Source organism: Panicum virgatum, chromosome 5K (assembly GCF_016808335.1).
Source record: "Panicum virgatum strain AP13 chromosome 5K, P.virgatum_v5, whole genome shotgun sequence".
Taxonomy (NCBI): domain Eukaryota; kingdom Viridiplantae; phylum Streptophyta; class Magnoliopsida; order Poales; family Poaceae; genus Panicum; species Panicum virgatum.
In genome coordinates, this window is record NC_053140.1 from 55,765,060 (window position 1) to 55,776,901 (window position 11,842).

General features: G+C 51.5%; 1 protein-coding gene across 1 annotated transcript; it reads left to right on the forward strand.

Moving 5' to 3' along the window:
* The first annotated feature begins 10,247 nt into the window (after positions 1-10,247).
* On the forward strand, positions 10,248-11,304 carry LOC120708765 (transcription repressor OFP13-like). The gene has a single exon (XM_039994163.1). It carries the CDS (start codon positions 10,372-10,374, stop codon positions 11,128-11,130), a length of 759 nt encoding a protein of 252 aa, XP_039850097.1. The 5' UTR covers positions 10,248-10,371; the 3' UTR covers positions 11,131-11,304.
* Positions 11,305-11,842: the final 538 nt, after the last annotated feature.

Consider the following 11,842-nt stretch of genomic DNA (forward strand, 5'->3'; position numbering starts at 1 on the left):
ACGTTGTTCGTATTTTCTATAAATTGAGTCAAATTTGTGACACATACATAAAAAACGACAATTAAAAAGGTACAGAGAGAGTAGGAGGGAGTACCTGCCACTGCCACGCCATTTTACTTCCTCTCCACCACCTGAAATTTAAGGCGCCCGGCCCGGCTCGCCTGCCCGAGGCAAAAAGGACTTGCAGGCACTCAGGGTTGTAACCGAATACCGAAGCACTCCGGTCCAGACTCCAGACACGTCCATGGCACCGCCGCAGCCCGCAGCGGCGGCCTGGCCGGATCAGGCGCGGACAGCCGAAGCGTCCGAGAAAGGCATGGCGAGAGCCTGCGACCCCGCTGCCCCGTCCCGGCCTCCCGAGCGTGACCACCGCACGGGCACGCCGTCGGGACCCTGGCACCGCGCGGCGCGGCGGGTCAATGCGTCCGCGCGCGCGCGGACGGGGACGCCATCATCACGAGCAGTGCGGCGTGCTCGGCTCAGGTGGCGCAGCGGCGGGGCCAGCGGCGCAGCACGCACGTCTCTCTGCTCGCGCCGTGCGAGCCGCACAGGGCGCGAGCACGGAGCAGGGAGCTGGGCACGCGCTGGCGCGTCGTAGCGTAGACAGCTACTGGTATGAACTCCCTCCTCTGCGCTCTGCACGCTGCGTTCTACGATGACCACGTATATACTGTATTACTGTATGTCCCCAGCTGCTGCAGTAACCAGTGCTACCTTTTTGGATTGTTTCGTTCGACACGGCACACGGGTACAGCAGTGCACGGGAGCACACAGAGTGGAGTGGACGCAAGTGCAGGCCAATTCTGAAAAAAAAAATTAGAGAAAAGCGATTCTGAAAATTAAAACACGGAGCAGCCGGCTGCTGGGCTGCGGCGGCTGCTCGGCTGCTGCTGCTGGCTGCTGGCTGCTGCGGCGTGAGCGCAGCACCAGCCCAGAGCAGCCGGCCGGCCACCAGCCGAACGGGGTCACGTGCTGTGAGCTCCCGGCGGGGAATCGGATCGGACTTGAGGGAGAAGAAAGGAATTGGGGAAGAGGCTAGCAGACGCGAGGTAGGAGGAGGACAGATTAGTTTCTCGGGTAGGAATAATGTTCACGATACAAGATGTCCCCTCCTCTCCTCTCTCTCCAGTATATATGAGCTACAATCACTTGACCCACTCTGGGCCGGTAACACGCCAGTTGGGCTTCCTCCTTCTCGGGCTGGGCTCTTGTGCATCTGCCGGCCTGCTAACATCCTCCCCTCCTTGAGAATCGACTTGACCCCAAGTCGACGCCATCGGAAAACGCTGACGAAGCGCCTCCAAGTTCTCCCATGTCGCCAGCGAAGCCGGCATTCCAGACCACTTGATCAATCCTTGCAAGACAGGACGAGCCCCTGCCGTCACGCGACGCTGTAGCACCTGCTCAGGAACTGCAAAGGAAGCATCAGGTGTAGGGAGCGAAGGAGAAACAATGCAATCACCCACCGCTGCCTTCAACTGGGAGACGTGAAACACCGGATGGATGGCGGCCGTAGCAGGCAAAGCAAGTTTATAGGCAACTGCTCCAATGCGCTCCAGGATGCGATACGGTCCGAAGTACTTGAATGCGAGCTTTTGATGAGCTCTGGGAGACAACGAAGATTGCACATAAGGCTGTATCTTGAGGTACACTTGATCGCCCACCTGAAAGGAGCGTTCGGACCGTCTCTTATCTGCCTGTCTCTTCATGCGGTCTTGTGCTCTCAGTAAATGCTGGCGAATCAAATTCTGCATGACTTCCCTTTCACGGAGCCACACTGACAGCTCAGGAACGGCCCCAACTGAAGCTGGATCAATGCCAAAGTGACGAGGGGCACGGCCGTATAATACCTCAAACGGAGATCGCCCCAAGGCCGAATGAGAGCTGGTGTTGTACCAGAATTCCGCCAAGGACAGCCAGTAAGACCACTTGGTGGGGCAGGCATGAACAAAGCAACGAAGATAAGTCTCCATACATTGGTTCACACGTTCTGTTTGTCCGTCTGTCTGCGGGTGATACGCTGAACTCATTCGCAACTGCACCCCAGCCAGCCCAAACAATTCCTTCCAAAAGTTGCTAGTGAACACTCTGTCGAGATCAGAAATCAGAGATGACGGCATTCTATGAAGCTTATAGACCTGATCCATATAAGCCTTGGCCACCGAGAGGGCCGTATATGGGTGACGCAAAGGAATAAAGTGTGCAAACTTGGAATATTTGTCGACCACCACCAAGATACAGTCAACCTGACCAGAACGGGGCAGCCCTTCCACAAAATCTAAGGAGACCATTTCCCAGGCAGAAGATGGGACTGGTAACGGCTGTAGCAGGCCGGGATAACAAGACCTGTCTGGTTTGGCCTGTTGACAAATTGTGCAAGATCGAACAAAGTCCCTGACTGCCAGTTTCATACCAGGCCATGAAAAATATTGCTTGAGACGGCTATAAGTAACAGGCGTGCCTGAGTGTCCTCCCAATGCAGAACTGTGCATGGCAGTAATGACCTGAGCATGCAAATCCTTGTCATGGCCCAACCAGACGCGGCCCTTGTACCTGAGCACACCTCCAGACAATGTGAAGTGAGGAGCAGCATCTGCCTTAAGGGACAGTTTAGTAATTAAGTCTGCTGCCACAGGATCTCGAGCATAAGATGCAACAGCTGCGTCAAGCCACTGCGGGGTGCAAGTTGAGATAGCCATAGCGGACTCCCCAGAAGATCTTCGGGACAATGCATCAGCAACCCGATTCTGAGAGCCTGGCTTGTAAATGATCTTATATTGCAGGCCAAGCAGTTTGGTGAACACCTTTTGTTGCCATGGCGTGTGCAAACACTGCTCATTCAAGTGGATCAGACTGCGTTGATCTGTGAATATTAGAAACTCACCAAACTGCAAGTAGTGGCGCCACTGATCAATAGCAACCAATATGGCAAGATATTCCTTCTCATAGATTGAGAGTCCCATGGTACGAGGGCCTAAGGACTTGCTGATAAAAGCCAACGGGTGGTCCTTCTGCAACAGTACCGCACCCACACCAGCCAGGCAAGCATCAGTCTCAATAGCAAATGGCACCGAGAAATCGGGAAGGGCTAAAACTGGAGCTGTGGATAGAGCTGTCTTTAGTGTTGAAAATGCAGTGTCATGCTCACTGGTCCACACAAAGATAGAATTCTTCTTTAGCAAGTTGGTAAGCGGCCGAGAGATGATGCCAAAATGGTGCACAAACTTACGGTAATATCCAGCGAGGCCGAGAAAACTGCGCAAGTCCTTGACTGATGACGGAGTCGGCCAATCCACCACTGCCTGAACCTTAGCCGGGTCAGTAGACACCCCTTGCTCACTGATAATGTGGCCTAAATATGAGATTGAACGCTGGGCAAACTTGCATTTGGAAAACTTCAATTTCCATTGATCCGTAGATAACCAATCAAATACTTGCTGCAAGTGAGAGAGGTGCTCTTCATATGATCGACTGAATACCAGGATGTCATCAAAGAAAACAATAACGAACTTCCGCAACCCAGGAGCTAAGGTAACATTCATCGCTCCTTGGAAGGACCCCGGTGCACCAGTCAGCCTGAATGGCATGACACGGAACTCATATTGGCCAAAATGTGTTTGGAATGCTGTTTTGAACTCTTCACCTGGCTTGAGACGAATCTGATGGAACCCCGAACTCAAATCCAGATAGGAAAACCAGGATGCATGAGCCAGTTCATCAACTAACTGATCAAAAACCGGTACAGGAAACTTAGACTTCAGTGTCATAGCATTCAAATGACGGAAATCGACACAGAACCGGTATGAGCCGTCTTTCTTCTTAACCAAGAGAACCGGAGAAGAAAACAAACTAGAGCTCGGCTGGATCAACCCTTGTTGAAGCATATCTGCAACTTGTTTTTCTATTTCATCACGAAGAGCAGGTGGGTAGCGGTAGGGCCTGATATTCACTGGATTGGCACCTGGAATCAGTGGTATCTCGTGTTCACAGGCACGAGACGGAGGTAACTGGCTTGGCTTCTCAAAAATAGTGGCATACTGATCAATGAGATCCTGGACTTCACGAGGCAATAAGGAAACATCAGAATGCAAATCGCCACCAGGAGTCAACAGACACAACTGAACCACAACTTGTTCTGGATAATCAGACTGTACTCCCTGCAGCACTACTTGCTGGTCCCCATAAGGAATCCGTAACCATTTTTGCTGCCAATGAACTGTCATCGGACTAAACTTCTCAAGCCAATCCATACCAATAATCAGATCATAAGCTGTGAGAGGAAGCACCTTCAAATCAGAGTGAAATGCCAAATCTCCAATAAACCACAGAGCCTGGGGCAAAAACGAATCACAAGACAACTTTCCCCCACCCGCAACTTGCACAGAAATCGGTTTCTGAAGAGGACAGAGACCCGACAACTTGGCAGCTAACTGAGTGCTCAGAAATGAAGAAGAACTGCCAGAATCGACCAACAGAGTGACGGGAATATGTTGAATTGATCCAGAGAACTTAACTATGCGAGGAGCATCAGCACCATGAATAGCGGCCTTCGAAATTGCCAGAAACAGTTCCTCTGCAGCATCCGGACTCGATACATGATACTCCGGGGCCTCATCCTCCAGTTGAAACAGCTCCCACAATTCCTGAACGACATGGAGTTGAACCGTGGCAGAGCATGTATGATCACGGCTCCACTTCTCGCCACACTTGTAACAAAGGCCCATGGCGCGACGCTGAGTATGGAGCGCCGCTGCCTTAGCTTCAGGAGACGACAAGGCACGGGCCGCATCCACGCTCCTGCGGTCGGACGCTTGTGCTGGAGAAGACGGCGCCGTACGGGGAGGTGGCGGAGGCAGAGGCAGCGGAGCTCTGGCCTGCGGCTTGGACATAAACGGCAGCTCCGGCCGTTTGTACTCCCGACGCCGAGATTGATCACCCACCTCCTCCTGCAATTCAGCCAACACACAAGCAGTATCGAGGTCGTTTGGCCGCTGAACAAGAACGACAGAACGAATGTCTTCTCGGAGGCCATCTATGAAGCGTAATGTGTAATAGCGAGGGTCTGTGGAAGCAGTGTAGGCTGATAATTGGTCGACAAGTTCAGAAAAACGCTGAACATAGTCGGAGACTGTGCTAGTCTGCCTAATGTGAAAAAGTTGGCGAATCAGCAATTCCTGCTGGTCACGGCCAAAGCGGTCATGAACAAGTAGACAGAAATCCTCCCAACCAATAGATGAAACTTTACTGTCAACCGACTGCAACCAACGTGCGGCCGCATCATCAAAATACATGGTGGAGACAGGAACCCAAAGTGATTTATCTATCCCATGCATGTCAAAATAGCGCTCAGATCTAGTCTGCCAAAGCTTGGGGTTCTCACCAACAAACTTGGGAAAAGGAACTTTGGGTAATTTGCTAGAGGTGGTGTACATGGAGGGACCAGAGGAACTCGGAAGGCGATAACTGCTAAACTGACGAGGCTCAGGGGAATGGGAATTAAACTCATGAGGCGGAGCACGGGGAGGTGGTTCGAGTGGTGGAGGACGGGAGTAAGACGTACCCTTGACCGGGAGGTGGGAGATGGTCGTGACCGACCCAAACCCAGGCTCCCGGTACGGATGGTCGATGCGGTGCCCATCGGGGCTGACGGCCGGGTTGCCGGCAGGTGTTGTTGCCGCAGCCGCCACGGGGTTCGGCAGAATGCCCGAACCGGCTGGAAGTCGTTCGAGGACCACTCGATCCAGCTTGGAGGAGAGGGAGATCAGCCTGTCGGAAATGTCGTCGACGGCGGCGATTTTGGAGGAGAGGTCGGCGACGGCGGAGTCGATGCCGGGTTGCCACGCCACGAGAGCGGTGGTCGACTGCTCCACCAACTTGAAGCGGTCGCCCAGAGATCCCTCCAGACTGTCGACGCGCGACTCCACCAAGGCGAATCGGTCGTCCAGCTTCTTCATCTCGTCGAGGAGGAGCTTCGAATTGGGATCCATGGCTCCAAGGAATTTCTGGAGACGGGTATAGTGGGGGTGGGAATCCAGATCGGGCGTAGGATCGAGTCTCTGATACCAGATGTGAGCTCCCGGCGGGGAATCGGATCGGACTTGAGGGAGAAGAAAGGAATTGGGGAAGAGGCTAGCAGACGCGAGGTAGGAGGAGGACAGATTAGTTTCTCGGGTAGGAATAATGTTCACGATACAAGATGTCACCTCCTCTCCTCTCTCTCCAGTATATATGAGCTACAATCACTTGACCCACTCTGGGCCGGTAACACGCCAGTTGGGCTTCCTCCTTCTCGGGCTGGGCTCTTGTGCATCTGCCGGCCTGCTAACACGTGCCCCCGATTTGGTACCGTAGATGGTGGTGTTGTCGAGGGTCACGTGCGTAGTGACCCGGTATTGCCCGATTTCAAACAGCTGCTTGCTTTCTCTTCAAAAAAAAAAAAGCTGCTTGCTCCCTGTGTGAACTGTGGTCGCACTGCTAAAATTTTTCTCCATTTCCCGGCCCGCTGTCAGGGACAGCACAGACGCTGTGGTCGCGCAGACCATGCACCAAGTAATGATGGCGAAGAGCCAGGGAGCATTGAAGGAAGGGTACAAGCAGGGAGCTTGGCGGGTTGCATTGCCCGTCGTCCCCTGGCCGCTTGCTATGCTGCTGCTAGTGAGCAAGACAAGGGTGGCTTTCATGTGGACTGTGGCAATCTTTTCGGTAGATTTGGGCGTCTGCGTGGCTGCTGCTGCGTCGTCCTGCAGTGCACTGTGGGTAAAAACAGTACTCGAGGGTTGAATTATGAACAATAGCTTCAGTAAGCACTTGCTCAGCATGATTGTGGTTCTATAGTACCAGTTATTAGCAGATGAATACAATATTGACCCCTTGTTTCTGCAGATTGCTTCTTTCTGGACGTCCAATTAGTGAAGAGATGAGTCGTGCTCCACGTACTCGATCTGATCGCTCAGCCTGAGCGTCCACGAGGAACCAGGACGAACGAACTTGTCTTGAATCGCTGATGCACATCCACATTCTCCTATCAGCTCCCATCCGGGCTTTCGACTAGTCCTGCACTCGAAATCATGAGCTCGGTACGATCTGGACCAACAATAATGCTGACGACGCAATTACGCCGAGATCGCTGTCCAACCGGCTCCACTATCTTCCTTCGCATGGCTCCCTCTCGTCAACTCCATCCGTCAGACTGTCACCGATCCATTTCTCGGTCTGCTGCTCGCCCTGAATCACCCAGCCCGTGTCAGCCACAACGTTTGAAACCTAGCACCCCCTGCAGAACGCAGGTAGCCGTAGCCCGTTCCAAGATGAGCAGTCCAGCACCATTTTTCTCACGCAGGCAGAGGCAGCACGTCCGATCCACTGCCGATCGATACGATTTGGATTCCACTGGAGGAGGCGGATCGGCACGCTCTCAGGTTGCGCTCGAATCGTAGGATGGGCTTACGCCAAATAGGAAATGATCGTCCGCGTGGTCCAGAGACCAGAGAGGCCAGACAGCGACCTGACGTGGGCGACAATTTGGCAAAAATTGAGATGGCCAGATGCGGCCAATGGGAGCGGCGAAAATCGCCAAAAATTATTCCTTTTGCCCACACCAGCGTCAGTAGACGAGCACACGCAGCAACAAGGGCACGTCCAATCGCCTACAGTAGTGGAACAGACTCGACAGAGGAACCGGGGATGGAGGATAGACGACCGGGGAAAGTGTCAGGAACAGGCAGAGAGACCTCACAAGGTTGGAGAAATGGAAAGAGAGCTACGAGCTCTTCAATCCTCACGGCAGTCGGCAGGGAATAACTGCGGCGGAACCGTTTCCATGCTACTCCTGGAATGGATCGGACCAGGTCCAAATCCAATTGGATTTTGGCACTTGGACTCTATTGCACATGCATCTAGTTGGAGGACATCCATTTATTTTAGACCAAATATTATGTGGAGTCTATTAGTTAAAAAAATAAGAGATAATCCAAATGGGCGCAATAACATCATTTCTATTAAGGATGTGCCATGTATCTAAAATTTTCTAAAAGAACGGTTTTTTCTAAGACCTTGTCTAGATTATGTAGGCGCTATGGACTAGTGGGCTAAACTTTAGTTGAGATGAAATTATAAAACTAATTTTAGTCCAAAGTTTAGTCCGCCTGTTTGGATCACCTAATAGACTAAATTAAGGCTCAAGTTTAGTCCATGGACCCAAATAGGGCATAGGACTAAACACAGGGCCTAGGATTAAACTTTAGTTCAAACTAAATATAGGTAATTAAACTTTAGTCCATACCTGTTTGGATCCACATACTAAGACTTTGTTTGGATCCTCTTGCTAAAGTTTAGCAACTTTGGATCCAAACAGGTCTTGCTACACTTTAGTTGGACCCTCAAAAGGAGCTTTAGTTATTAGCTAGCCAGGAGTTGCTAAAACTTGCTAGAACTAAGCAAAGTCCAAAATATCTCCACAGTAACTCCACCTGCTAGCCTTAGAAAATAATGCACCTGCGGAGGTTGGTGCATAGAATTAAATGAAGAATAGCATGGTCACTTAGGCCCCGTATGGATTACCTAGGACTAAAGTTTAGTTACCTAATGTATAGTCACCTAGAGTTTAGTCCAGACTAAACTTTAGTCCATACCTGTTTGGATCCATGGACTAAAATTCAGGTGGAAAACCATTTGGAGCACATAAATTGGTAAAATTAAGCTTCAGTCTGAATTAGGTGGGTTCTAGGAACACATAAGTTTAGCTAGGGGATCCAAACAACCCATGCTAAAGTTTAGCAACCTAAGCTTTAGTTTGCTAAAAAAACCCTCCAAACTTTAGCAAGCTAAACTTAAAGGACACATATAGAAATGTCATTTTTAATTTATTCTTTGATTATACTGTTGTGGTGCCTACGTTCGTATAGTGAGGAGTAGTTTAGTCATTTAACAGTTCACAGATTGGTTCAGTCCTGAGTTTTGAGGACTAATGGATTAAAACCCCATTTAATTAAGGTGAATATAAACTTTATTCTACAATTTAGTTCACCTGTTTAGATCATCTAAACGGAATTTAAGTTGGAGGGAGTACCTACTATGATTGGACTGGATGGTAGCGTCAATGGATGTGGTAAATTAAATGCGCGCATTGCAAGTATTTGGTCGTCTCGTCTGGTCAGCTTGCCCCGCTGCGCAGTTCATGCGTGCGCGCGTTACTGTTTCAGCTGCATCACCAACTCAGCGTTATGCACGGTTGCGGCGTAGGGGTAGATCGTACTTGCTGGCAGGCGAGGTGAATTTGCTCACGAATCTGTCGCTTGCAGCGACCCACGAATCGTGCGGGAACAAGATGAGATCGCAACGCTCCATGCCAATGCCATGCTGCCGATGATGTGGTACAGGATCGGAGGAAAAAGCCATGGCCAGTGGCCACCGATCTTGCACAAACCCATGAAACAGCAACGCAATCCATTGAAACATTCGCTGAAAAGACCAGACCCTTTTACGTGCTTCATGGTAAAGAAAGAAAAAGAAAAAGAAAGGTTTTCTCTCTGTGTTTAGTCCCCCAACTCCTCCAAATTTTTCAAATTTTCCATCACATCGAAATCACATCGAAACATTAAATATAGCAAATTATTCATACATGGAGTACTAAATGTAGGTAAATAAAAAAACTAATTACATAATTTTGATGTACGTTGTGAGACGAATCTTTTGAGCCTAGTTAGACTATGGTAAGACAATATTTACTACATACAAACGAAAAGTGATATAATGATTCTCACAAACATTTTTCGCAACCTTTTTGCAACTAAACACAGTGAGGATACCCCTGCAAAACGGACACTGTCCTCCTGTCCCTGGCATCTGTTGCAGGCAGCAAGTAGCAACTTGCATGCACATGCCCATGTGTGGGTCTTCTCCCTCGTGTAGTCCGGATCGTCTACGTACAGGATGGGATGTACGCTGGTCGATGCAGCTGTGACCACAACTGTTGTAGCACACACAGTGCAGTAGTGCATACACGCTCTAGAAGCTGTGGCTGGTGCTGATTTATTGTGAAAAAAAAATATTGTTGGTTGGTTGGTAGTTATTGGCTGGTGTTAATTTGGTATGAAAAAAAAATACTATTGACTGACTCAAGCGAACTGCCTGATTGAAATTGAAGCGAACAGAGTGAATCTCATGGCGGGCGCAGCCGTGCGTGCAGCCAACGTCTTAGAAGATCCTTGCCCGTTCTGCCGTCGTGTGCTCGCCCTTCCCTCTCGAACTCCTTTAAAACCAAGCTGCAAAGCCCCTCCGCCGTGTCGCACCCCAAGTTTTTAAGGCACGCACCAACCTTTCCTACTAGATCCTTCAGAACCCCTCCGGTTCACCTCGATCCCTGCTGCGGCAATGGTGACCAGGAGGCTGCCCCTGAGCTCCCTCTTCCATGGCAAGGCAAGGGACACCTCGCCGTCGCGGCCTCCTCCCGCTACCTGGCCGTGGCCGTCCAGCAAGAACACGTGCACGCAGTCCGCCCGCGCCGCGCAGCCGCCGGCGGGCGCCAGGACCGTCGCCTCCATCGTCCTCGACTCCGCCGAGTCCTCCTTCACGGCCTCCTCCGCGCGGCAGGACTGCTCCGACAGCCTCTCCACGGCGTCCGACGCGTCGGCGTCGGCGGCGCCGGTGGCGGCGTGCGACGAGGAGGAGGCGGACGACGCCGTCGTGCGGGGGATCCGCTCCGACCGTCTCCTCTTCGACCCGCCGCCGGGCGCGTCGGCCACGAGCTCCATCCTCGAGGAGAAGGCCGGGTGCGCGGGCGCTCGCGGCGGCGGCGGCGACGAGGAGGAGGAGGCGTTCGGCGACGCCGTGGCGGTCGCGTTCGAGTCGGCGGACCCGTACGAGGACTTCCGGGCGTCCATGGAGGAGATGGTGGCCGCGCACGGCGTCGGCGACTGGGGCTGGCTCGAGGAGATGCTGGGGTGGTACCTCCGCGCCAACGACAGGGACACGCACTGCGCCATCGTGGCGGCGTTCATCGACGTCGTCGTCGCCATATCCGACCCAGCTCGCGAGGCGTGCTCTTCCCAAAACTCTTCCTGTACGTTTGCGGCGGGTGAGCTGGAGGAGGCCGAGAGGGGTAGTAAACCTGCTGGGGTACTCACCGTGTGATGACTGATGACTGATGACTGATGAGCTCGGCTGTCGTTGGATTATTTAATAGGCTCCGTTGAAACCAACCTTCGTAGTTTGGCTGGCGTACGTGATCTAATCGTGCTAGAATGGTAGAGTTCTATATATAGCGCGTATTAGCCTAGGTTTATTTACTGCCTGACTGGATGCTTATTCTTAGTTGTGTGTTGAATCACGCTCCATTCAGATTAACACACTTTGCATGAGCTATACATCTGTAAAGCGTGAGGGCGGCAGAGCTCAAAGCATTCTGGAATCTGGATGATCGTGAGTTCATGGCGACCGAGTAAAAAGGTGAAGACAAGAAGCTAGGCAGATGCATATGGCGACCGGTAGTGGTGCTGGACTGTTGGCCGTATATGGTGCCCGGCCGTGGATCACTGATCTCCGGATTGTCCGACTAGCGTCTATTTTTCAATGATTACGATGTAATAGGTCTAGTGGTATACCATACAGTCAGCACGTCACCAGTCACCACTAACAGTAGTGCTGTACTACACACATTTGCATGCGTAGTGATGTCCAACGCGCTATTCGGACCACCGATGCACCACTCAATACGTGTCCGCAAACTTTTGTTTTGTGGTAATGGATTTGCTGTGTACTTTCGCGCGAGAGTTTTTAGATTCGTGCTTTGGTTGGTGCCATGTCTGAGTTATGGCTGGGGTTTCACTTTAACAGTCATAAAGTT

Coding starts and splice junctions, on each gene's coding strand:
- LOC120708765 (XM_039994163.1), top strand. CDS start 10,372: ATGGTGACCAGGAGGCTGCCCCTGAGCTCCCTCTTCCATGGCAAGGCA.